General features: G+C 55.4%; 3 protein-coding genes across 3 annotated transcripts in view; 1 reads left to right on the top strand and 2 right to left on the bottom strand.

Moving 5' to 3' along the window:
• The window catches only part of LOC122385078 (constitutive coactivator of PPAR-gamma-like protein 1), a 35,762-nt gene extending 29,208 nt beyond the window's left edge, over positions 1 to 6,554 (bottom strand). The window contains exons 1-5 of the mRNA XM_043373079.1: positions 6,114 to 6,554; positions 5,390 to 5,823; positions 4,600 to 4,764; positions 3,983 to 4,217; positions 814 to 1,017 (exon numbers count right to left, since the gene is read on the bottom strand). Of these exons, the coding sequence (XP_043229014.1) occupies positions 814 to 1,017; positions 3,983 to 4,217; positions 4,600 to 4,764; positions 5,390 to 5,823; positions 6,114 to 6,321 (1,246 nt within the window). The 5' untranslated portion in view covers positions 6,322 to 6,554. The remainder of the gene's footprint in view (positions 1 to 813; positions 1,018 to 3,982; positions 4,218 to 4,599; positions 4,765 to 5,389; positions 5,824 to 6,113) is intronic.
• A 4,252-nt stretch (positions 6,555 to 10,806) lies between these two features.
• LOC122385070 (transcription elongation factor 1 homolog) lies at positions 10,807 to 14,597 on the top strand. The gene is made up of 2 exons (XM_043373059.1): positions 10,807 to 11,089; positions 13,706 to 14,597. The coding sequence occupies exons 1-2, from the start codon at positions 10,974 to 10,976 to the stop codon at positions 13,836 to 13,838; spliced, it is 249 nt and encodes an 82-aa protein (XP_043228994.1). The 5' UTR covers positions 10,807 to 10,973; the 3' UTR covers positions 13,839 to 14,597.
• Positions 14,598 to 15,194: 597 nt separating this feature from the next.
• On the bottom strand, positions 15,195 to 19,658 carry LOC122385071. Its single transcript, XM_043373061.1, has 5 exons — positions 19,424 to 19,658; positions 18,790 to 18,933; positions 16,625 to 16,730; positions 16,124 to 16,285; positions 15,195 to 15,783 (listed from the first exon to the last, which is right to left on the bottom strand). The coding sequence occupies exons 1-5, from the start codon at positions 19,641 to 19,643 to the stop codon at positions 15,588 to 15,590; spliced, it is 828 nt and encodes a 275-aa protein (XP_043228996.1). The 5' UTR covers positions 19,644 to 19,658; the 3' UTR covers positions 15,195 to 15,587.
• Positions 19,659 to 25,556: the final 5,898 nt, after the last annotated feature.

The following is a 25,556-nucleotide window of genomic DNA, read 5'->3' on the forward strand; positions in this document are numbered from 1 at the left end:
TACGGACCACAGGAGACGGGAGGGTGCGGACCACGGGGGACGGGAGGGTACGAACCACAGGTCCAGACGGGACCGTACAGAACACAGGAGACGGGAGGGTGCGGACTACAGGAGACGATAGAGTAGGAAGGGATCACAGGGATCGGGCCACAGGGGAAAGGAGGGTATGGACCATAGCGGACGGACAACAGGGGACGGACCAAAGGGGACGATAGGGTAGGGACCACAGGGGACCGAATGGGCCACGGCTGCAGGGACGGAATGGACCACAGACCACAGCTCCCAGGTCACAGGCACGTGAAGGATCGACCCCAGGTCAGCTCCAGAACAGGGGAAGGGTATCTCACAGGTCTGCAGAGATCACCGGTGAACAAATCGGAACGCCGTGAGACCACTCTTACCACAGCGACAGACAGACCTCAATATCAAAGAAACCGTTGTCAAAATATTCAATTAATGTTACGTTAAACAAGTAAATTAACTGCAAACAAAACCAGATGGGCCGGAGTGAAACAAATACACGCCGTCGTACACTGCACATTGCTCCAGGTCGGAAAGATACCGCAGAGTCTGAGGAATAAGACCCTGGGACTCAGACCCGCCCCGACACCCCACCGGTCCGTCCCAGTCCCAGACCTGCTTCCCATCGGCCCTGTCCCAGACCGGCCCCGGCACCCCACCAGCCCTGTCCAACTCCCCACCAGCCCTGTCCAACTCCCCACCAGCCCCGACCCCCCACCAACCCTGCCCGACACCCCACCGGCCCTGTCCCAGACCCGGCCCAACTCCCCACCGGCCCTGTCCCAGACTCACTGTCCAATCCCAGCAGTCCGAACCTCCTGGCCAGACAGTCGGCCTGCTCGTCGGTCCGGCCGCCCGCTCGTGTCTGCGCGGCCGGCGCCACGTCGAGCACCGACCCCGGGTCCGAGGGCACCGACGGCGGCCCCGAGAGCGAGCCGCCGCCGGCGTCCGAGCTGCGCTCCGCGGCCAGCACCGAGCAGCTGCCGTTCAGGGCGCCTGCGGGCGGGCGGACGGCCTGAGACAGCGGCTTACCGACAGTGTCACAGGGAGAGACAGCGGTCACAGACAGTGTAACAGGGAGAGACAGCGGCTTACCGACAGTGTGACAGGGAGAGACAGCGGTCACAGAGTGTCACAGGGAGAGACAGCGGTCACCTACAGTGTCACAGGGAGAGACAGCGGTCACCGACAGTGTCACAGGGAGAGACAGCGGTCACCGACAGCGTCACAGGGAGAGACAGCGGTCACCGACAGTGTCACAGGGAGAGACAACGGTCACCGACAGTGTCACAGGGAGAGACAGCGGTCACCGACAGTGTCACAGGGAGAGACAGCGGCCACCGACAGTGTCACAGGGAGAGACAGCGGCTTACCGACAGTGTCACAGGGAGAGACAGTCAGGAGACAGGAGAGACACAAGGAGAGACAGCGGTCACAGAGTGTCACAGGGAGAGACAGCGGCCACAGACAGTGTCACAGGGAGAGACAGCGGTCACCGACAGTGTCACAGGCAGAGACAGCGGTCACCGACAGTGTCACAGGGAGAGACAGCGGTCACCGACAGTGTCACAGGGAGAGACAGCGGTCACCGACAGTGTCACAGGGAGAGACAGCGGCTTACCGACAGTGTCACAGGGAGAGACAGCGGTCACCGACAGTGTCACAGGGAGAGACAGCGCCACAGACAGTGTCACAGGGAGAGACAGCGGCTTACCGACAGTGTCACAGGGAGAGACAGCGGCCACAGACAGTGTCACAGGGTGAGACAGCCCGGTCACCGACAGTGTCACAGGGAGAGACAGCGGTCACCGACAGTGTCACAGGGAGAGACAGCGGTCACCGACAGTGTCACAGGGAGAGACAGCGGCTTACCGACAGTGTCACAGGGAGAGACAGCGGTCACCGACAGTGTCACAGGGAGAGACAGCGGCTTACCGACAGTGTCACAAGGAGAGACAGCGGTCACAGACAGTGTCACAGGCCGGAGAGACAGCGGTCACTGACAGTATCACAGGGAGAGACAGCGGCCACAGACAGTGTCACAGGGTGAGACAGCCCGGTCACCGACAGTGTCACAGGGAGAGACAGCGGTCACCGACAGTGTCACAGGGAGAGACAGCGGTCACCGACAGTGTCACAGGGAGAGACAGCGGCTTACCGACAGTGTCACAGGGAGAGACAGCGGTCACCGACAGTGTCACAGGGAGAGACAGCGGTCACCGACAGTGTGACAGGGAGAGAGCGGTCACCGACAGTGTGACAGGGAGAGACAGCGGTCACCGACAGTGTGACAGGGAGAGACAGCGGTCACCGACAGTGTCACAGGCAGAGACAGCGGTCACCGACAGTGTCACAGGGAGAGACAGCGGTCACCGACAGTGTGACAGGGAGAGAGCGGTCACCGACAGTGTGACAGGGAGAGACAGCGGTCACCGACAGTGTGACAGGGAGAGACAGCGGTCACCGACAGTGTCACAGGGAGAGACAGCGGCTTACCGACAGTGTCACAGGGAGAGACAGCGGTCACACACAGTGTCACAGGCCGGAGAGACAGCGGTCACCGACAGTATCACAGGGAGAGACAGCGGCCACAGACAGTGTCACAGGGAGAGACAGCGGTCACCGACAGTGTCACAGGGAGAGACAGCGGTCACCGACAGTGTGACAGGGAGAGAGCGGTCACCGACAGTGTGACAGGGAGAGACAGCGGTCACCGACAGTGTGACAGGGAGAGACAGCGGTCACCGACAGTGTCACAGGCAGAGACAGCGGTCACCGACAGTGTCACAGGGAGAGACAGCGGTCACCGACAGTGTGACAGGGAGAGAGCGGTCACCGACAGTGTGACAGGGAGAGACAGCGGTCACCGACAGTGTGACAGGGAGAGACAGCGGTCACCGACAGTGTCACAGGCAGAGACAGCGGTCACCGACAGTGTCACAGGGAGAGACAGCGGTCACCGACAGTGTGACAGGGAGAGAGCGGTCACCGACAGTGTGACAGGGAGAGACAGCGGTCACCGACAGTGTGACAGGGAGAGACAGCGGTCACCGACAGTGTCACAGGGAGAGACAGCGGCTTACCGACAGTGTCACAGGGAGAGACAGCGGTCACACACAGTGTCACAGGCCGGAGAGACAGCGGTCACCGACAGTATCACAGGGAGAGACAGCGGCCACAGACAGTGTCACAGGGTGAGACAGCCCGGTCACCGACAGTGTCACAGGGAGAGACAGCGGTCACCGACAGTGTCACAGGGAGAGACAGCGGTCACCGACAGTGTCACAGGGAGAGACAGCGGCTTACCGACAGTGTCACAGGGAGAGACAGCGGTCACCGACAGTGTCACAGGGAGAGACAGCGGTCACCGACAGTGTGACAGGGAGAGACAGCGGTCACCGACAGTGTGACAGGGAGAGACAGCGGTCACCGACAGTGTCACAGGCAGAGACAGCGGTCACCGACAGTGTCACAGGGAGAGGAGACAGCGGTCACCGACAGTGTGACAGGGAGAGAGCGGTCACCGACAGTGTGACAGGGAGAGACAGCGGTCACCGACAGTGTGACAGGGAGAGACAGCGGTCACCGACAGTGTCACAGGGAGAGACAGCGGCTTACCGACAGTGTCACAGGGAGAGACAGCGGTCACACACAGTGTCACAGGCCGGAGAGACAGCGGTCACCGACAGTATCACAGGGAGAGACAGCGGCCACAGACAGTGTCACAGGGTGAGACAGCCGCCAGCGACATTATCACCGCTTGAGACAGCGACTTACGACTTACGACAGTAGCACCGTGAGAGATGAACTTTGTACAACTTCACTGCGTTGTCATATTAATTTCATAAGTTTAACAACTGGGTGGGGTGCACTGACAATTAATGGCGACAAACTGTCCCACATAAACCACCACTGAGCGGCGGCCACCCCCAGGCACCGCGGGGCGCGGCGCCCCACCCACCGCTGAGCGATTTGTGCCGGAAGTAGCCGTCGCGCGACCCGTCGCCGAAGTAGGCCACACTCTCCTTAAGCCTGGCCACGCGCGGGTCGGACGCGTCGCCGAAGACGCGCTCTCCGACGGCGTCGAGCCGGTCGACGGAGGGCAGCGAGCGGACGAACTGGAGGACGGCGCCGACCAGCTGCAGCTGCAGCGCGGCGTCGGCGTCCGGCGCGGCCGGGGTGCCGGGCGGCTCTGCCTGCCGACCGAGGGGCGCGGTCACTGCCGACACCTCTGCAGAGCTCCCTCCGACCCACAGTCCAACAGCGGCAGGCAGTGGCCCTGGCCCGGTCCCGTCTGCCGCCCCGCTGGCTCGCCCGGTCCGCACTGACCCTGTCTGACCCTGCCTGCCTGTCTGTCTCACCCACTCTGACCCCGTCTGTCTGACCCGCTCTGACCCTATCTGACCCGGTCCGCTGACCTGTTCCGACCCTGCCTGCCTGTCTGACCCCGTCTGACCCCCTCTGATCCCGTCTGTCTGACCCGCTCTGACCCTGTCTGACCCGGTCCGTTGACCTGTTCCGACCCTACCTATCTGTCTGACCCGCTCTGACCCTGTCTGACCCGTCCCGCTGCCTCACCCTGGCCTGGCTGGCCTGCAGCAGCGACTCGTGGAAGTCTGCCAGGTCCTGGTCCGTAAGCAGGAAGTTGCCCAGCAGGGCGGCCAGCAGACTGAACCGGTTCGGCTGCAGGTCCAGGCCGCGCGCCACCTGCTGCAGGATGAACTCCTTCGTCTCCAGCGTGCCCTGAAGAGGAGCGGCACACCCACCCAGTGTCAGGCGGCATCGGTGTCAGGCCAGTTCAGCTCTGGCGTCCCAGCACCCCCGCGTCTCACTCGGGATAACAGACCGCTGTCGCAGTTCATCCATTTACCTCGTAGTGACCAGTGACCACACCCAATCTATGACCAGAGGCAGAGAGGCAATTCTTGGTACTGAGTCAGTAAATGCTGGCTATAAAGTGGGTATAAGTGCAAAGAAAAAGATAAAAGGTATAATAGAACTAAATAAAAAATAATATGATAAAGGCTCACAAGGCATTTACCTATCATAGTACGTCCACATCACGGTGATCTACGTTAGCTGCGGTAGCTGTGGTAAGTAGCAACGGAGGAGGTCCCGGAGACCAGCGTGGCGGCGGCCGCCAGAGGCGCCCAGAGCCGACAGGCTCTGGACAGATCCGACAGGCTCTGGGCGCCTCTGAGACACTTCACTAAGAAGCGGAGGCAAAGACAACAACAACAACGCTTTAGCTGTGTTTGAACGCCGTGCCAGTCAGTGACAGTGAGCTCCACGGGTGCAGTGTGCACTGGTACGCGGCACGGTACGTATGGTATCCCCGCAGAGCCGCCGGCCGCTGCCGCCGTCTCACCTTGTATGTGAGTTTGAGCTGCCGGGCCGAGAAGAGGCGCGGCGGGTTGAGCATGATGAACTCGGCGTCCTCGGCCACCAGGCCGTGGTAGCTGTTCTCGTGGCAGAACGCCATCACCTCCTGGCGGTGCTCGTCTGTCGAGCAGAGCACCTGGACGTCCAGACTGCGCAGCGCCAGCCGCAGCGCGCTGCGCAGACACGCCGGAGCCGTCCACCACACCTTGGGCGGCGGCGTGGCCTTCACAGCCAGGTGCTTGAGCGTCTGGTTGATGTGTCTCCGCTGGGCGTGTTGGCGGCCGACCCACTCGCGCATGCGCGGCAGCTCGAGCGCGCCCGAAAAGAAGACGGCCAGCTCCATGTTGTTGGTGCGGATGGTCTGGATGAGCACGGTGAGGAAGTGCATCATGCGGCCCCACTCGCCGCCACACACCCAGTCTGCCGGCAGCGGACCGGCGGCGCGGCCGTCAGAGCGGAGCGCAGGGCCCGCAGACGGGGACAGCCACAAACACAGCTCAGCTCATACCAGCTCCGGCTTTAACACGACCTTATCAAAATACAATTCCATAATCACACTGGGGTCCTCTAGCAAAGTACAAATATCGGAATATGAGGATATCATAGACCAATCAACAACTGCATTCTCTTTGCCAACTATCGAAAAGGGACTATCGATCCAAAGCGAGCTGCCTGCCACCCCGAGGAGTGGCCGCTGCCGCTGAGCTCACCGGAGAAGAAGCCGCCGTAGAGCCGGTCCAGGCACGACTCGGCGTCCAGCACCAGGCACAGCTGGACGGCCGGCGGCGGCCGGCGGCGCGCGCTGGGCGTGCGCGGCTGGCCCAGCGTCACACCGCGCGCCAGCTTCAGCAGATCGACCGGCACGCAGGCCGACGGCGCGTGCACCTCAATGTACCTCTGCAGCTCCTGGATACCCATCCTGACAGTGGGGCGCCGTGAGCGGCCACAGAGCGCCTGAGGGGTGGCGAGAGGGGAGAGAGTGAGGGTGTCGGGGGGGGGGGTGCCCGATGGATGTCTGAAGAGGCGACGAAGAAGACGATAGATGAGGCAGATCTGCTACTGACAGAGGCTGACTAGGAAATGCTGGGTGGTGCCTGGCACAGATGGGAGCTCATTGCTGCAGCTAAATCTCGACTGTGGCTTGAAGTGCAGCTTATCTGGAACAGGAGTGAAGACAAATCAGGTTCAATACAAAGGTGTTTCCATGATAACTGAATAAACACAAACTGGATAGTCATTAGAGGCAGATTTGACTCAAATACATTTTTGTGAAACCCACAAATGAAAATTGATGCATTTAAACATGCATTCTACAAAAAGGTTGCCAATTTGTTGGACATTTCTATAAGTATATTTTCATATGCATGTGTTTGTCGGCAATCATGTTGTTAATCATTATATTCACCATATCCAGTTGTTCAGGCTCACCCTGGTGGGAGCCTCAGCCCCCCCCCCAGGAACCATTTATCTCTAAAACAAAATAAGAAAGATCCGGAAAATGAAATAAGATAGCTAGCTATAAGATCTTTAATCCGCGCCCCAGTGGCGGTCTCAGCCAACTTCGCCCTAGTGGGGGGGGAGGGGGGGCATATGTTTCCACCCACCTCTAACTCAAAAACTAAGAGGGCTAGAAAGACGCGGTAAAAAGCAGTCGATAACTCTCAATGCGTACGATTGAAAATATTTCGGTCATTTTTCACCTTAGAGCAATATGGGGGTCACCAGAGGTCATCAAAGGTCAAAATTTGCTAATTGTCATTATATTTTTCAGAAAACATGCCGCTATCTAAGGAACTATGATAGCTAGAAAAACGCATGGAAAAGCAATCGATAGCTTTTGAACTCTTCTTTTGATAAGGCCGTTATCAATATTGACCTTAGGTCAACGGTTTAGCCTCCAGAGGGCAGAAACTCCAAAAATAGCTGCTTTTATGAAAAGTGTTTTTCGACAATAACTTTAGCCTACAAAAAGCCATGACATTTATATTGCCAGAATCGTGTTTCCCTCGCCGAGACGCGTCGAATGAACTATAATTTGACCTTGAAAGGTCAACTTGAAAATTTGACCTCAGGTCAAGGTCATGACCTGACCGGAAAAGGTCATGTTGCATATCAGTCGATGCGTCTCAACAAGACAAACACAATGAGACCATCCCCAGCGTTCTATCTCTTTCCAATCGCGAGTTATTGGCAAAAGACTGTTTGTAGCCTCAAATGATCTCGGATGACCTTTCTAGAGGCTATCAGCAAAAATGACAACTTGGTCATCACGAGTGGTCTAAATCATTGTGATAGTCTAAATCATTGTGATTCTGAAATATTTGGACTGTTCCTATGCATACGCCATACACACGGATCAAGAGGCATTAGCATTTTTCTCCATGGACTTGTAATGGAAAGGTCACACCACTGACCTGACCTTAGGCCACGGATAATAGGATATACAAAATCTGAGATATACAAATTGTAGGTGCCCATAACAGCATGCAATCCACCAAGTCTAAAACCTTTCTGACAAACACTGCAGGCTGGACATGATTGCAAACTTTTTTTAAGCTTGGTCAGTTAACTTGACCTGGTGACCTGACCTGACATGACCTGGGGTCAAAAATTTCACACATTGTCCAAAATTGATGTACAAAAAGCGGTATGATAACTTGGTCATCACGAGTGGTCTAAATCATTGTGATAGTCTAAATCATTGTGATTCTGAAATATTTGGACTGTTCCTATGCGTACGCCATACACACGGATCAAGTATATATTAGGTCCGAGTGGACAATTGTGACGCTGTTGATACAAATATGCAACAGCAAAAAAATTATGGTTTTAGGTTAGGTTAGGTTGTAGGTTTGTAGGTTTTAGGTTGGTAGGTTTGTAGGTTTTAGGTTGTTAGGTTGTAGGTTTGTAGGTTGTAGGTTGGTAGGTTGTAGGTAAATAGGTAAGGTTAGGTCAGGTTTGATTATGTTTTTTCTTTTATTTCCAGGACATATAAGTATCATGTTTTGATTCAGGATGTCAAATAATGTAAGAATATGAAAACTTTATCTTTAAAGTCACTCGGACTCAATGTATACTTTTACCCAAAAAGCTACCCCAAGCGGCACGGCGCTACGCGCCACGGTTTTTTATTCACACGCAAAAAACGTGACAGGGTGGTAACATATGCCCCCCCCCCCACTGGGGCGAAGGTTAACAAGGATAAGGGCAGGCCATTTTCGATCAGGTCACTGCTGAGGACCTCAGCAGTGACCTGAAGCCTGAAGGCCACCAAAGGTAAAATGGAGGCCAGTATTCGTCCAAGGAGACTGCGAATTCGGGGTTAGTCTCCACGCAAGAGGGGCCTCCTATCTTCTTCCAGACGATAGATTGAGCCTTGATTGAGTCCATATAATTCCCACAATCCACTACCTCTCTCCTCCATCACTCACCCACCACCCACGGCCTTGCCGGCGCGCAACCACGCGCAACAACAACGCGCAAATCGCAATGCGCTTTTGAGCCAAGGCAAGAGCCAAGGCAACCTTTTTTTTTTTTTTTTTTTTTGTGGCCCTAACTTACGTTACCGGCCTCGCGAGGAGGGCGGCGACCTAACTACGCCGCGCAAAACAAACCGGCCGTCCTAACTAAGACCGGTGGCCACTTTTACAGCAAGACAACATGGGAAAACCCATATCCATGTACTATGCCATGAATATGGGAAAAAACCCATGAATTTACGTTAAGACACATAAATGACAGTGAAACTTACCGGTAAATTGATGTTTGTGAAGGGAGGGAAGGAGGAAGTTTGTGAATGGTAAGGTTACGAGAGTTTGATGACAGGAATGGTTTGAAGAGTGGGGGATATGTCGCTGGGAGGGATGGGGTTTGTGAATGTTTAAGCGTCACGATGAAAGGAATGGTTTGGAGGATGGGGAATCTGTCGCTGCTGCAGTTGGCGGCCGACGGTTGTCTGTGGTCGTTCAACCCGGCCGCCGCCGCTGTTCAGCGGCCGGGGTCCGCTGGTGTAGCTCGCTGGGCCGCTGAGCCTCTAAGCCTGCTCCAGCGGCAGGAGAAAACCCGTCTGCCACCGAAGCTCTGTGTTTCGGCACCAGCGAAAAACCCGACCCATCCCGTATCACAAGTCAGCCTGGTGGTAGCGAAACGGGCGCCTGCTAACAGTCAAGGCCGTTAAAGTAGCTCTGAGTAGGGTGATGTTAGGACGAAATCAAGTACCAGGTTTGTCAATGTTGTGTCGGTTGTGTCGTCCCCGAGAAGCGTCGGGAGGTCGTTTTTAAGGTGTTGTACCGCAACCGATTGAGCATTTGTTGTGAAAAATGCTATGTGTTCAACACAAGCCAGTATAAACGTCAACACGTGCAAAGAAAGAGGGAAATGACGTAAGTACGGTAAATATCCCTTTTCTTACCCATTAAAGGGACCCTCCCACCTTCAAAAAAGTTAATGAATTGGCATGAAAGTGATGTCGCTCGGTTCAGAAAGAGCGAAAACGAATATCTACCAAATTTCATCGAAAAATATTCACTGGTTTTCAAGATATTAGACTTTTACAGTTGTTTACTTTTTGGGATCTCCGCTGTTCCTAGCGACTTTATTTGAAAGTGCGGCGTTTGTTGCGCGCAAAGCGGCATATACCACCGCGTGCTACAAAACGTTTTAGTCAAACATTTAAAAATCGTTAGATATCTGCGCTGACGTCACACATTCAGAGGGGTATTCCTTTGCATTAGCCCCTCTGAATCAAAATGCTGCAATTTTGAAATTCAATATTTCCGATTTAAGGCATTTCTCGATGTTGTGAGTGCCGAAACCGGTAATTGTGAGACAGGGACCCCATTTTGGCTATCTCAACTCAAATCTAATGTTAAGGTGGGAGGGTCCGAAAGATTACGAAAGATAGTAACAGAAAATGATTTTTTTTAAACAAATGGAATTATTAATATGATAATGATGCAATGCAGAGCTGAAGCGTAATATAATCTATGTATCTTTCTATTTTCGACTTGTCTTGCAGTAATGGGGTTTTTCGACAGCCTAATATTACGTCACATTTTGAAAAATGTGTTTTCTTATGAAAGTTGCCTGATATTTTGCTTGAAACTAGTTAATAAAACAAAAATATGAATCAACTCTTTCCTGACATTAAAAAAGTATTTATAGTCACCGTGAAAAAAAAGTTTTAACGCTTGGGTAGGTTAGCAAAACGGACGCCGGTGAAAACAGGGCGCCGGAGGGCATATTAGTCACGTGACATTTGGAGCTTCTCCCCCTCCGTGCGGCCTTCTACATGCAAAACATCACGTGTGAATTTCACGAACCTTGATCAAATCGCCCCAGGCGCCCTGTTTTCACCGTCGTCCAGCAAAACACTAGCCATTTCCTAGAAGATAACATCGAGCGTGGGAAAGAACACCGACGAAACCGGCGCACATGAGTTCTCCGTGCATGGCGCGTTTCTGCGCATGAAGCGTTTTTGCGTCAGCTTGCTTGTGTTTGGGAAGCCTGTTGCGCCTGTTGAGTATTGTGACACTATTTAAGTGAGCATTTAAGTCAAGCCAAGCGCTGAAATGGGTCGAAGAAAAAGCAACAGGAAACCACCACCAAAGCGCAAGAATATTGAGCCATTGGATCTCCTCTTTAACTGCCCGTTCTGCAACCACGAAAAAAGCTGTGAAGTGAAAATGTGAGTCATAATTATATCAATTATACATCTTTGTAGCATCATTTGCTTTAAATTCATTAGGTACTTGTTCATGAGGTACAATCGCTATAATGGTTCCTTATAGCAGGTCCTCATTGCATCCTATCCCAAAAAAGGTTGCCGACCTCTGGGCGGTGTTTCACGGGATGCTGCTACCACGCTGCTATTAAATTGCGCAAGCTGACGTCACACTTGTGGTAGTGTTGGAGCAATGGGCCTGTTGATGTTTCCATGGAAACCCAATTTGACACGTGTAAAAGCAGCGTGCTGCTATCACCGGTGAAACAGGGCCTTGCGCTTAAGGATGCTATTATGCTAGCCTAGATCCTGGACATAAGTCTGACCATTCTTTCAAATTTGTGCAGGTGTAACGGTCTCAAATCAATGCTGCAAGAACACAGCTGTTAACGATTGGTACCGTAAAATGGGGTGTTAAGGGTCGGGACAGTGGGGTGTTAAGGGACAGTTGCATGGGAAAAACTTTGAGTCATATTAACTTCCTAATTTGAGAAGGTTCAATAAAAACTTTAGTGTGGTAGTGGACACTGTTTTGCTCTTGACCATAGGACAAAATGGTATGGGTTTTCATGCAGGTGATTTGGTTCAAAAATGGATTTGAAAATCATGCTACATTTTCTCAAAATTGAAACATCTCCAAAACTCTGTGTGCACCACATAAACTAGTGGGTGTACAGGGAAAATGAATGCATAGGTGTATTGTCACATGTATTGCACATGTTTCCTGAAAAACTTGTGCATATCCACCCATTCATTCATCATCCTCTTCCTCTTTTCCGGATACATGCATATTTTGAGGTGGATGTGTGGTGCTAAGGGACAGGGAATAAAAAATAAAAAATAATATCTAAATATAATTTCATTAAGTTTTCTTTCAGTAGGCATGGAAAACATCAAATTCCACATAAAATGCTGGCAAGTTCATGCTTTTATCTCTAACACATCTTAAGTTATGTAAAAAAACATCTCAGCACTCTCTTTTACAATGATGGGTCAATGGAGACTGATTTTTTTTATTTTTTTTTTATATAAATTTAGTCCGAACCTTTTGATTGGAAGGATTCACAAGGACAGAGCCACCGCTAAGCGAAGCTTGTTGCGATGACCCTGCCCTCTACCCTCCGATCGCGCAATTCCGATTCTATGGCAGAATTTAGAGTCCAAAGTTTAACGTGCGCACAAAGCCGCGCACGGCCGGTCCCCTCGCTGACTTCGCCTGGCTACGGCCTGCCACCAACCGCAGCCATACCTGTCAGGAGGCCCATAAATGTCGAGCGCCCTTCGCGCTTCGAACCCGGACTGTCATAACCGGGAACGCGTGCTCTCACCACGCGGAGTCCAACGCTCTAACCAACTGAGCTACGGGACCGGCAACTGATGACCTACGGGACCGGCAACTACATTCACTGATGTAGGTGAATGTGATGTCATCATAAAAAGGCTAAAACAAAGAGGGCAACAGTATGACAAGTGACTAGCTTCAACATGGGTTTTTATTGATGACAGAAGATTACTTTTTAGTTCTGTTTACCTTATAATTAGCACATTTTCCACAAGCGTAAACTGCATTACATGTAATTGGTTAGAAAGGTCATTAGTGGTGAATGAACCTGACTTGTTTTGTGACAGAATATGCAAAACATTTCAATAAATAAATATTTTGCCCTTTCACACCCCAATTGTGGGCATTTGATGACCATTTCTTGGAATAATATAGGTGTCCCTTAACACCCCACATTGGGGTGCTAAGGGACAGTGGTGAAAAATAATAAAAATTAACATGCAGGTATACATCTTAAAAACTTTAATGTGGCAGGCATGTAAAGCACCAAATTCCACATAAAATGCTGACAATTTGATGCTTCTATCTCCAACCCTTCTTGAGTTATATAACAAAACACCTCAAAACTGTCCCTTAACACCCCGTTTTACGGTACCCATAAAGTGATTTGTAGTCTTCCCCCGATCAGCATTGACTTGGCGGGCTGAACCAAGCGAGGCCATGCATACATATCATGTAGAATGTTCAGGTTATAAACTGGTGATACTGATGAGTGATGACACATTTGGGGATCAAACCCAAGACCCTGAAACTGAACCCTTGCAAGGCAAGGCCTCTTCTATACTGTGAACAGATGGGGAGGGGGGGATAAGACTCTAAAATTAAAAGCATGAGCTCACCACATCACTGTGCATCATACACTACCTATGCTACTTTACCAGCTTGAGTGTTTTTTTTTTTTAAAGTTCACTTACAGTTCAGTCAGCTGCAGTGTCCCCAAAATTGCCAGTGTGGGTGGGAAGTGACATCCAAATAAAAATGATTTTCACTCACCTCCAATTTTTTTTCAGAACAATTTTTACTCCCAATTTTACTGGCAGGTTTTTAACTACCTCCATATTTCCTTCAGTTATCTTTAAAAAGCCCACACAACCTCGAACATTCATATATAAAACAATCAGAACATTCCCATCATCTAAAAAATTGTAGTTTTCATAGATGATGAAGAGAGAAAGCAGACAACCCGCGCCGTGACTGATGGTTTGAGTGGGTTGTCACCATTGGTCGCTGCGTTGCAGGGACAAGGCGCGGAATTCGGGCCGTGTGACGTGCCGGGTGTGCTTGGAGGACTTCCAGACCAACACCAACATCCTCTCGGAGCCGATCGACGTCTACAACGACTGGATCGACGCCTGCGAGTCGGCCAACTGACCGGCGCCGCCGCCTGCCGGCTGACGAACGCCGGACCGGGTCCTTCCTGCGGCTGACGGACGCCGGGCCGACGCCGCGACCTGTGGCTGACGGTTGCCGGACCGACGCCGCGACCTGTGGCTGACAGGCGCCGGACCGACGACGCGACATGCTGCTGACGGACACTGGACCGGGTCCTTCCTGCTACTGACCTGCGGCTGATGGACACCGGGCCGACGCCCGACCTGCGGCTGACGGACACCGGACCGGGTCCTTCCTGCCGGCTGACGGACGCCGGACCGACGCCCGAGTCGGCTGCGTCGGCCGCCGGCCTGTGAGCCGCGGAGCGTCGTCAGCGAGCAGCCCGCGGCGACGGAGGTCGGCGCCGCGGTGAGGACGGTGTGGGGACAGCCAGCCGGTCACTGCTCGTGTTGGTAACGCTGGCCGCGGACGTCGTCCGATCCGCGCCGAACAGGGGGCGCGGGGGGGGGGGGGGGGCGCCGCCCTGGGGCCCATTCCCTTGTCTGTGGGCAGTGGCGGGTGCATCTGTTGACCGATTGTACTGAGTTTCTATTGCGCATATCACGACCATTGTAGAGAGCAGTGAGTATTCATTCGGTAAAAATTTACGGCCGGACTTATCCGGAGAGGGGCCGATAACGGTGACCAGATTTTCAACCCTTTCGGTGGTACTATTCGTCATATGGCAGTCGCAGTCATGTCAATGCATTGATCATCATCATGTGTCACGTAAATCAATAAAGTTATTGATAATATCTATTTGGACGGCGTGTTATGTCATCGCCCGTGCGGCCAGTCCGTGTCGGCGTTCAGCCACCACAGGCTGGTCGGCGGACTGCACCCCTCACTGAGGAGTCGCGCCTGCTCGGCGGCGTGCAGCGACTGTGCCGTGACTGCTGGCTGGGCGCGGCGCGGGGCGCGGGACGGCTGTGTGCCCACCACTACCATCGTACACCGTCCGTGCAGGCCGGTGGGTCTCGGCGTCACGGCCGGGCGACTGGGGACGGGCCGGGTCAGGGTGACCCAGCTTCCGTGCTCCCTAAACCACTCAGTAACAGAGGAAACGTCTAGCTTTAATTCGGCTGCTGGAGGAGCCAGTGTCGGCTACTCCGCTGTTACAGCGTTGGCGCAGCGTTGGTCATTCCACTAAGGTCATTTCGTCATTTCGTTGGTGATTCCAGCGCTGGTTATCATCGGTTATTTCCGCAAAATGTGACAGTGCCGGCTACTCCACTGTCAGATGTGTCAGCTACTCCACTGCCAGTTGTGTTAGCTACTCTACTGTCAGATGTGACAGTGTCAGCTACTACACTGTCTGATGCGGCGGTATCGGTTACTCCACTGTCACATATCGGCTAATACGAAAGCGTTTTATTTAACCTCGAGTTCTCGGCGGGTCCGAGGGTCTCAATAAAACAGTATTGTACGCCAGCGGTGCTTACGAAAAACCGTCAATAAATATCCGACAGTGGACAGTACTCTGTCCTGAAGCGTCCTCGGTCCTTCCAGCGCACCGTCCTCTCCGGATCGCCACAACAGACTCCACATAACAAATATAAATAGACGAAAGCACAAACCGTGCCGACCCTCCGCTGGTCTCCAGTGTAAATCAATGCCCCACGATCAATGTCTCTTTACGAACGCCTCAGCGGCCGCGCACAGCTCAGAACAAACGAACAGCAGTCAGCACACACACAGACACACACAGACGCACACACACACACACAGACGCAGACGCTCGGCGGCCGGCTACCAGCCCAGCCACTCCGCCACCATGGCCGAGAACTTCTGAATGGTGGTACCCAGGCTCATGGCCTCGCGCAGCTTGGGCCCCTCGCACTCTGGCACGAGCCTCTCGCAGTCGACCACCTCGTTCTCGAGCGACTGCAGCTTGTCGACCATGGAGAGCGAGCCGCTGGCGCCCATCATGTAGGCCACGCCGCCGCTGCGGGGAAGAGGGGGTGGGGAGAGTCAGACGACCGGCCGGCGGCGGCGGCAGGGTGCACAGACAGCGCCGCAACGCAGACCGGCGCTATAAAACGGAAACCCGATACGGTACTCTTTACTGGGATGGCATTACTGGCGTTCGGTGAACATTTGTAACTGGACATTCAGATGAAATGCCACTGGGTACATACATACACTACGGGTGTACACTGATGATTACCACCAGGCTAAGTGGCTAACGCCCTCAGTCTGGGAGACTGGTGCTCTGTGGGCCTGTCCCCGAGGGCCGTCGGCTGCCCCCGTCGGCCTGCCCCGGGCCCGTCCCGCTGCGCACTCACATGGCGAAGTCGAAGAAGGGGTCGGGCGTTCCGGCGGTGACGTGGTCGCAGACGAGCCGGCGCGCGCAGGCCTGCTGGTGCGGCTGGTGGCGCATCTGCCACAGCGCCAGCAGGTGGATGGGGAAGTGCCACCACTCGTCCTCCTCCTCGACGCGCGACTTCCTGTGGCGGCGGCACGGACATACCGGGGTCAGCGCCGACCACTGCGGCCCACACGCCGCCGCGGCGGCACGGACATACACAGCACTACCTCTGGGGAACCCCTCGGATCTACATAAACCCGCTCGTGTTCGAGAAAATCGCAGCCCTCGCGTCTTTAACACAAATTAAGTGAAGGTATTTTGAATTTATGGGCCATGAATAGTTATGTGGCTTATAAATAGTTCTGACAGTACTGAACACATTGTAGGACCATCGTGATTCCCGGACGGCACTGTCACCTTCCGAGGGGGTAGTTACATTCCAATCCGGGTGAGGGGCGGCGGGGCGGGCGTCACTCACTGTGCAGTCGTGCTGTTGGGCGTGGTGAGACCGGCCATCGCCAGCAGCCGCTCGTCCAGCAGCGACTTGAAGAAGTTGGGGAACGTCGCCCGGGCCATGTAGGCCACTGAAACACGGGCACGGGGCGGCACCGGTCAGCCGGGACCTGTTCAGCCTGGGTCACAGGGACGACGACTGGATTTGGAGCGGCACGCAGCTGCCCAGCCGATTAGCGTGTAGGTACTCGTGAGATTCTTTGTCTCATCGCCAACACGTCACTAATCCTCCTAACAATGCTCATAACCCATTTATCGAGGTGAAATCATAAATGTGTGTCTGCAAAAAGGTCAGTGGGAGGCGTGACGGTGAAGGTGACCGGCGGCGGCGCGGTGGACTGTCAGTGCTGACCCGCACTGCATGAACGCGGGCGGTGGAACCGGATGTGTGTGTGTGTGTGGGGGGGGGGGGGGGGAGCTGGGGAGGACTCTGGACTACCGAGGTCACAGTGGGGCTCAGCCGGCCCAGAACAGCGCCGGTCAATTGGGCCGACAAAGCCGGTCAAACCGGCCGACCTGACGCACGTAAGGCCCAGAGTTCCTTCCGGTGCGCCTTAAATCGGCTTTGGTGAGGCTACCGGCCACTGCCCGGTCCGAACGCGGCCAGGCCACTGAGAGGGCTGGTTTTCCGGTGTGACTGGTGCTGGCAGTGACGCCGGAGCGCAGCCGGTGCCTGCTGTGCTGGTCCGGACGGCCCGTCGGAGCGCCGGCCGGTCGTGCCCGGTCACTGACCGGCGCTGCACAGTCCGCCCGACCCACTAACGGGCCGGCCGGCCGGCCGCCCGGCCGCGGCGCCGCGCCCGGTCACACCTGTGTCCGCGGCGCACACAGCGCCTGCTGGCGGTAAACAGCGGCGCCCAGCCACCCGCCACCCTGCGGTGCATCCCCGGCACTTCGCGGGTCAACGGGTGACACAAATATCCCGATGGAATGGCCGAGTAGACCTCAATATCGTCCCGGTGCCACGGAGGCGCAGACCGTATTCCACCCGGACCCGATGGCGCTGTGTCTGGCGATAGGCGGACAGTGGGTTCAGGCAGAGAAGCGGCCGAGCGGGCACCGGTCACGGTCGACCACCGTGCCGCCGGCGGGCGCCGGCTGAGTGTTTTCCCGGCGATTGGCACCGCTCGGCAGCCGGCGGCTGGCGGCACCACCGTTAGAGGAGCGCTAACGGTGCGCCGCCCCCGCCCGGCGGCGCTAACGAGCCGGAGACGGGTGGCGGCGCGGCCCACTGGCCCGGCCACACCGGGCCCGACCCGCTCCGCCGCGCCGCCGCCGGCTCAGCCTCCAAAAACGCCGTGCGCGCGCCGGAAGAACGGGCCCGCTCGCGCGCGCGCGGCGGCAGATAGGTGAGGCGCGCACTGCGCTGACCTACATAGCGAGCATTACCTCCACCGACCGTGGCATCAAGAGAGGCAGGGAGACAAAGAACCAGAGACTTACGGCGCATCACGAGCGACTTACATAAAACGGCCCATCCACGCATGGTCCAACGCGTGAAGCGAGCCGCGTTATTGAAACTTTGACTGCCATGAGTTCACACCAAATTGTCAAACAAAGCGAGCGTAGAAATCTACGAAATGCTAATCGTCCTAGACGAGTATCGTTCATTTCGCTGTTGTAACAGATTAGTGAGAAAACAAGCCAAGATCCAAGGTCCTCGCCACACTGTAAATTAAACCATACACTTCTCATCAGCGATCAACACATGGTGTGAAGGTATGCGTCAGGTACATCTGCAGGGTAAATGATAACAGTACATACGGCATATTCACCGAAACCGCAACGGCATTCAATGATGGTAGCTAATGGGAGAGAATCGTCAACTTGAGAATAGTAAAGGCATTCCCGCCTATTCTGCTATTGTGGCGTGACATGAGCGATTGCAATTGTGTGAAACGGTACGCTTTTCGTCGACCACCAAACTTATGCCAACAGAACGGTCCCCGCACGCACAAGGGGAGTAGAGCAGTCACTGTCACCCCCTCCCCCGGTGAAACTGAGGTCACTAGTCCCCGGCCGCTGACCCCCCCCCCCCCTCCCCCCCTCCCCCGGTGAGACTGAGGTCACTAGTCCCTGGCCGCTGACCCCCCTCCCCTCCCCCGGTAAGGTAAGACTGAGGTCACTCACTCATCAGCAGCACGGAGAGCGTAGTGACAGAATCCACGGACGGCTCCACCGCCGCCAGGCCAGAGGCCGTCGTCGCCGCCGCCGCCGTCGCCGCGGCGGAACCCACTTCAAACGCAGGCAGGCCTGCCATACTTGTGCGATTCACTGCAAACACAGACGGAATGGGTAAAGAAAACACGTACTTACAGGGTGACTCCTAAAATGTTACGGTAAAAGTGAATCCGCGGCGAGGGACGCTGGCCCTGTGTAGTGTCCTGGGATCAAGCTTCGGCTGCCCAAGGGCAGGCTTACCTATCGGTCATTATGTTAAAGGATCGGGCCTTTCAGGACCGGCATATGAAATCAACGAAAGTTTAGTCATATTGACGAGAAAATGAAAGCAAATTTTTAATACTGAGTGAATTGCGATCGTCTTACACACTGATATTTTCATTTCATCGGAAATTATTTCTAATCGGGACAATAACAGCCAAAGCGAAAGCAATAATAAATCAGCACACGGCCTATCGGCACATTGGCCGAGAACAGCCATTAGAGAACAGTGAGTTTGAGCGGCAGGTGGCGGGGACGGGGGAGCGGCGGCCGACCGAGTGCAGACGCCGGTCTCGGCGCCCACAGGCCCTCCTCTCCTCACCTGTGCTCCGTTCTGGCGTCGGTCGTCGACTGACTGCGCACCGTCGCCGCCGCCGACTCGTCGACCCGCTCGGCCGGCCGGCTGTAACGGGCCGCTGCGGCCGGTCACGTGGCGCGGGTCGGCGGCCGGTGCACTGTGCCGGCTGGGAAGTGGCCGCCCGCCCGGTCAGCCGCCAGTAGCCGGCAGCTCCGCGCCGCGCGGTCAGTGAATCACCGGACATACCGGCAGAACTGCGCCGCCCAGCTGACCTGGACCGACCACTCAGATAACCTGGACCGACCACTCAGATGACCTGGACCGACCACCCAGCTGACCTGGACCGACCACTCAGCTGACCTGGACCGGCCGCCCAGATGACCTGGGGTGACGACCACCCAGTTGACCTGGGGTGACGACCGCTCAGTTGACCTGGGGTGACGACCGCTCAGTTGACCTGGGGTGACGACCGCACAGTTGACCTGGGGTGACGACCGCTCTGTTGACCTGGGGTGACGACCGCTCAGTTGACCTGGGGTGACGACCGCTCTGTTGACCTGGGGTGAAGACCGCTCAGTTGACCTGGGGTGACGACCGCTCAGTTGACCGGGGGTGACGACCGCTCAGTTGACCTGTGCTGGTAGGGTCTGACGGTGACCTGGCGTCCCGGGATGAGCCCCCATCCAGCGCGCTCCGGTACCGCTCAGCGCCAGCAGCCAGTTACGAGCGGTGGTCGCTCGACGTTCCCGCGTGACCGGAACACGCCAAACTAGGTCCGCCCTGACCTGCTGGCGGGCAGGTACCGGCAGCACCTGTCACCTGTGACCTGAGCCGACCCAGCCGACCAGGCGTGTTCCCCGGTGGGACCGACAGTCCCGCTGGCGCCGCGGTCCGCGGTGGCGACTACCAGGCGCTGTCACTCCGGCGTGACCTCTGACCCCGTGTGTACGAGAGCTGACCTGCCGCACGCACTGACCCCGCCACCTCTGACCCCGTGTGTAGAGCCGACCTGCCGCACGCGCTGACCATGCCACCCTCTGACCCCGTGTGACGTGTGTAGAGCTGACCTGCCGCACGCGCTTACCATGCCACCCTCTGACCTCTGACCCCGTGTGTAGAGCTGACCTGCTGCACGCGCTGACCATGCCACCCTCTGGCCTCTGACCCCGTGCGTAGAGCTGACCTGCCGCATACCTACTGACCACGTCGCCCAGCTGGACTGCGGTCTCCCACACATGATAGTGACAAAAGCCTGCAAAATTAGATCACACTGTTCCGTTATGGTTATTGTAAACATAGGCATACCTATACCGTCATTCTAGGATACAGAACGCTTAGGTCAAAAGGCGCCTAAGCCGCTGTGAGGCGGTTTGAAACGGAGCTATTTACTTAGTAGCTACAGCCTGTTCACCTGAGAGACCCGGAGACTGGAGGTAAACCTAAGAGACCGGGACTCGGGAGACTGGACTCTGGAGATACACCCGATAGACCCGGAGACTGGAGATACACCCGAGAGACCCGGAGACTGAAGGTACACCCGAGAGACCGGGAGACTGACCAGAGACCAGCAGTCGTGTCTCAGACCGCGGCCTGACCAATGGAGACCTCGACCGAATTCAGACACAAAACACCGGAAAACCGGTCGGTTCACCTCGACGGTCAGCTCCGGTCAGCTCCGGGCGGGGCTCCGGTCAGCTCCGGTCAGCTCCGGGCGGCTCCGGGCGGGGCTCCGGGCAGCTCCGGTCAGCTCCGGTCAGTTCCGGGCGCGGGTGGGCCGCCGCTGACTCAGACGGTCCGTTGTGCTCCTCCGTGAGCAGCGGGCAGTGACTCCGATGTTTTCTATGTATACTCTGGTGACTTCGGCCGCCGGGGGCTGTTCCCAAACGGTGTCAGCCAGTCGGCCTCCGGGACCGGCGGCGGCCGGGCCTCCCGGGTAGGCCGCTACCATCTCCAGCAGGCCGGAGACGCCGCCCGGCACACGGCTGCCCGCCGCGCCGCGGAGAGGAGGGCCGCCATCCGACAGGTGCGGCCCCGGCCGGCCCGTTACTCGGCGCCAACACACGGCCCGAGCGCGGGCTGCTCACTGCACCGACCGGACGCCGACCGGGCGGGGGTAGCAGAGAAGACCCTCCATGATGACCCTCGACCCATGACGACCCTCCATGTGTCGCATGAAACGGTCCCACGGGGGTGGCACGGACGACCATAGGGGGGTAGCGGGACGCCCGGGCGACCGCACGTGTCTCATAACAGACGTCACACATCAAAATAGGCTAAGGAAAACACCTAACATTGCCCTCGATATAACAGGCAAATGTGTCTCCAATATCGCAGTGCCCGGTGCGCCAAAACACGCTAAGCTTTTCAGATATAGTTACGCTAGCACCGAGGTGGCCGTTAGGGCGCTGTTGGGAGCTGCAGTCCCGCCAGATGTTGGCCGACACGGAGTTGCAGTCGCCGCGGCCGTCCCGCCGGGTGTTGGCCGACACGGAGTTGCAGTCGCCGCGGCCGTCCCGCCGGGTGTTGGCCGACACGGAGTTGCAGTCGCCGCGGCCGTCCCGCCGGGTGTTGGCCGACACGGAGTTGCAGTCGCCGCGGCCGGCCCGCCGGGTGTTGGCCGACACGGAGTTGCAGTCGCCGCGGCCGGCCCGCCGGATGACACGGAGTTGCAGTCGCCGCGGCCGGCCCGCCGGATGTCACAGAGTTGCAGTCGCCGCGGCCGGCCCGCCGCGAGGAGACGGACTCCCGTGCTGCGAGCAGGGGTGCGGAACTGGCCCGGCCCGAGCGGCGCCGCCCGGCCGTGCCCACAGACAGAGCCACAGCACGCTCATAAACCGGAGAACCGCTCGACGGGACGGCGCCAGCGGACGGCGCACGCGCACATAACGGCACAGCCGGTACCGCGAGCTGTCATTTGGGATCCCTGTATTCTCCCAGAGCCTGAGCTTCTCTTTTGAACAGTTAAGCCTTTTCGCACACACGGGTTGAATCCCATCCGTAATTCACTCGCTGTAACCAAAATACAGGCATCAGGTAAGTACCTATTTGCCTACACAGACGCCATACACTATGGTGGGGTGTTTTTCATCAGACATCAGCACTGGACAACACCAGCCCCTAGTTGCAGAGCGCCGGGACGTTATTGCACCGACCAGCGCTGGGTGGGGTGACTGGTGAGTGGTGACTGGCTGGGTGGGGTGACTGGTGAGTGGTGACTGGCTGGGTGGGGTGACTGGTGAGTGGTGACTGGCTGGGTGGGGTGACTGGTGAGTGGTGACTGGCTGGGTGGGGTGACTGGTGAGTGGTGACTGGCTGGGTGGGGTGACTGGTGAGTGGTGACTGGCTGGGTTGTTGTTTGTTTTTGTTTGTTGTTTCGTTGGGTTAGACCCTTTCGGTCCAATGAGACCATTTCAGAGCCGGGAGGATGATAGGATATAGGGGGGAGACATTGGTCTGGGCAGACACCCTAGTGAGTCGCCGGGGCTGAGCCCGTCCAAAGGACAGGCCACCCAGCCCCAAGGCACTCACTGCACCCGGCTACGGGGTGCGCTCCCTCGGGAGCAGCGGTGCCGCTCCAAGGGAGCAGCCCGCATGAGATAAAGTTGCCTGTCCAGCCCGGAGGGTGGGTTGCGGCGTGGAGGAGAAGGATTTCAGTATCCTGAGGATAGAAGCACGGAACGGTGACTGGCTGGGTGGGGTGACTGGTGAGTGGTGACTGGCTGGGTGGGGTGGCTGGTGAGTGGTGACTGGCGAGTGGTGACTGGTGAGTGGTGACTGGTGAGTGGTGACTGATCGATGGGTAGTGCCGTACTGGATCCGCCCGGTTCAGAGTCCACTGAACTAGTCTGGCGGCGGAGGTGCTGCCATCTACCGCCTGATCGTGAAACTAGGAGTACAAGCTGAGTTCAGAGTGGCCGCCCAAGCAGGTGGTCGCAGCCCGTGCCGCCAGGCTAGCAGCGCCATCTGTCTCGTACGGGACGGCTGCCACTGACCGCTAGGCGACCGCCCGTCTTCCCAGTCAACAGGAACTACTATAACAGCGACCGGCCCGCCGACCGCAGTTCAGCGACAGCTGACCTCAGTGACCTGCCGACCTCAGTTCAGTGACAGCTGACCTCAGTGACCTGCCGACCTCAGTTCAGTGACAGCTGACCTCAGTGACCTGCCGACCTCAGTTCAGTGACAGCTGACCTCAGTGACCTGCCGACCTCAGTTCAGTGACATCTGACCTCAGTGACCTGCCTACCTCAGTTCAGTGACAGCTGACCTCAGTGACCTGCCGACCTCAGTTCAGTGACAGCTGACCTCAGTTAGTTCACTGAGCTGACCTGGTGACCAGCTGACCTCAGTTCGGTGACCAGGTGACCTAAGTGGCCAACTGACCTCGGTAAGCAGCTGACGCCAGTGACCAGCTGACCTCAGTTCGGCCTTGCGACTTCCGAACCAGTAGTATAAGTCGGTCAATAGACGAACTTGCAACAGACGAATAACAGAATGAAGTGCATAGAGGTATAATCTAAAAATGCAACGATAGCTTCGATTTCGCTGCGAGTGGAAAGATAGAACTAAAAAAGATCAAACGAAATGCTGTCAAGGATTAAGCAATTGCTTTTCAAAATCGCGAGCATAACACAAAATTGACAACCGAGCCGGCAGATGCATTTCCCGTGACAGACGCAGACGATGGCAGTCCGTAAAATTACACAGAAGTAGGCACACCAACATAGCCATCCGTATTCAACAATAGATAGACAGGCAGCATCGAAATCGTTCAACAGCGCGCGTCGTACGTACACTTTTCAGTGTAAGCACGACCAGCTATGATGTAGTTTAATGGACGGGGAACTCCAACAACGCTGCGGGGGAGCTCATGTATAGACTACGCAACGAGTTGCGAGTAGGCACGGCGTACGCAAAACAACCTAGTGCATGGCCCCCATACATTAACAGTTTTATTGTTCGAGGGAGTGGATTCTTAACCCGCGCGGGGCTGGGGTCTCCAGCCGAACGCGCGGGGCTGGGGGGGGGGGGGTAAATTTTACCCCCCCCCCCCTGTTATCTCCCGAACTAACGGTCCGATTTGGAAAATTCAAACGCCAATCGAAAGCTCTCATCACGAACAACTAAAAACATGTACTTAATTTAAAGTTTGAGGTCAAGGTCAAGGTCAGGTCAAGGGTACAAATTGCAAGTTTCTACAGTATCGGCCTTGCACCGTAGTTGCCGAAGAATGGAGTCATGGACTGAGACTGATCGCCCAAAACGTGTTCTTAGGCTACCAAGACAATATTCGTTGCATACAATATCATTCAGAGGTCAAGGTCAAGGTCAGGTCAGGTCAGGTCAGGTCACCAAAAAACAAAATATAGAAAAGGGCATGTGCGACACATGTTTTATGGGTCATTTTACTCATAGAATTCAATAGGCACACTCAATAAGTGATATGGACCACCTCTGGATGAATTTTAGGTCGAGGTCAGATCAAGGTCAGGTCAAGTGAGGCAGTGTGTCCAAAATTGTAATGATGCGGGGAAATCCGCCCATAATGAAAATAATGACATCCTAAAAATACAAATAAAAACATCCACACAGCAGTCACGACTCATAATAACAACCTCGAACCCAAACATCTAAGAGCAAGAGAAACACAAACCTCGCAAACTCTTACAACACGCCAAGACAACCATTCGAATACCCCAAATGTTCAAATATATGACCCAACTTAAACCTCATTTAACATATCCCGAATACCAGAATGCCTTCAAAGTTTTATCAGTATTTAATATTTCTACATCATTTTCTCGTGGCATAAAAAGGGTCGAAGTCAAGTTTTATTAGAATAACGACATCCTTTCAGCCCTTTTTTCTACATCCTCCCCTAACGTAAAATGAATTTAGCCACACTGAAGTGAGGTCAAATTTTGAAGTTGGTTGTTAAGGCCTAAAAAGGTGTCTATCTGATGCAGTTTTTCACGGCGAATCGAATGGTGCTATTTTTGTTTCCGTACGAGGTCTAGAACTTCCCAAAAAGTCATTTTTCAAAAATTTTGTGTGTCGTGACGTCATAAAATTTTGAATAACTCCCACATTTTTGAACCGATTCTTCTAAAATTTGGTATGTAGGTGCACATAGACCACTTCTCTGACATATATTCCG

Source organism: Amphibalanus amphitrite, unplaced genomic scaffold, assembly GCF_019059575.1.
Source record: "Amphibalanus amphitrite isolate SeventyFive unplaced genomic scaffold, NRLGWU_Aamphi_draft 000207F_arrow, whole genome shotgun sequence".
Classification (NCBI taxonomy): Eukaryota; Metazoa; Arthropoda; class Thecostraca; order Balanomorpha; family Balanidae; genus Amphibalanus; species Amphibalanus amphitrite.

What these genes read in the sequence shown, in the direction of transcription:
- LOC122385070 (XM_043373059.1), top strand. Translation starts at nt 10,974, where the DNA reads ATGGGTCGAAGAAAAAGCAACAGGAAACCACCACCAAAGCGCAAGAAT. An exon ending in AAAAGCTGTGAAGTGAAAAT is followed by an intron (nt 11,090 to 13,705) that starts GTGAGTCATAAT and finishes GCTGCGTTGCAG; the next exon opens with GGACAAGGCGCGGAATTCGG.
- LOC122385071 (XM_043373061.1), bottom strand. Translation starts at nt 19,643, where the DNA reads ATGTCCGGTGATTCACTGACCGCGCGGCGCGGAGCTGCCGGCTACTGG. An exon ending in CCCAACAGCACGACTGCACA is followed by an intron (nt 16,286 to 16,624) that starts GTGAGTGACGCC and finishes CCGCCGCCACAG; the next exon opens with GAAGTCGCGCGTCGAGGAGG. An exon ending in CCCTTCTTCGACTTCGCCAT is followed by an intron (nt 15,784 to 16,123) that starts GTGAGTGCGCAG and finishes TCTTCCCCGCAG; the next exon opens with CGGCGGCGTGGCCTACATGA.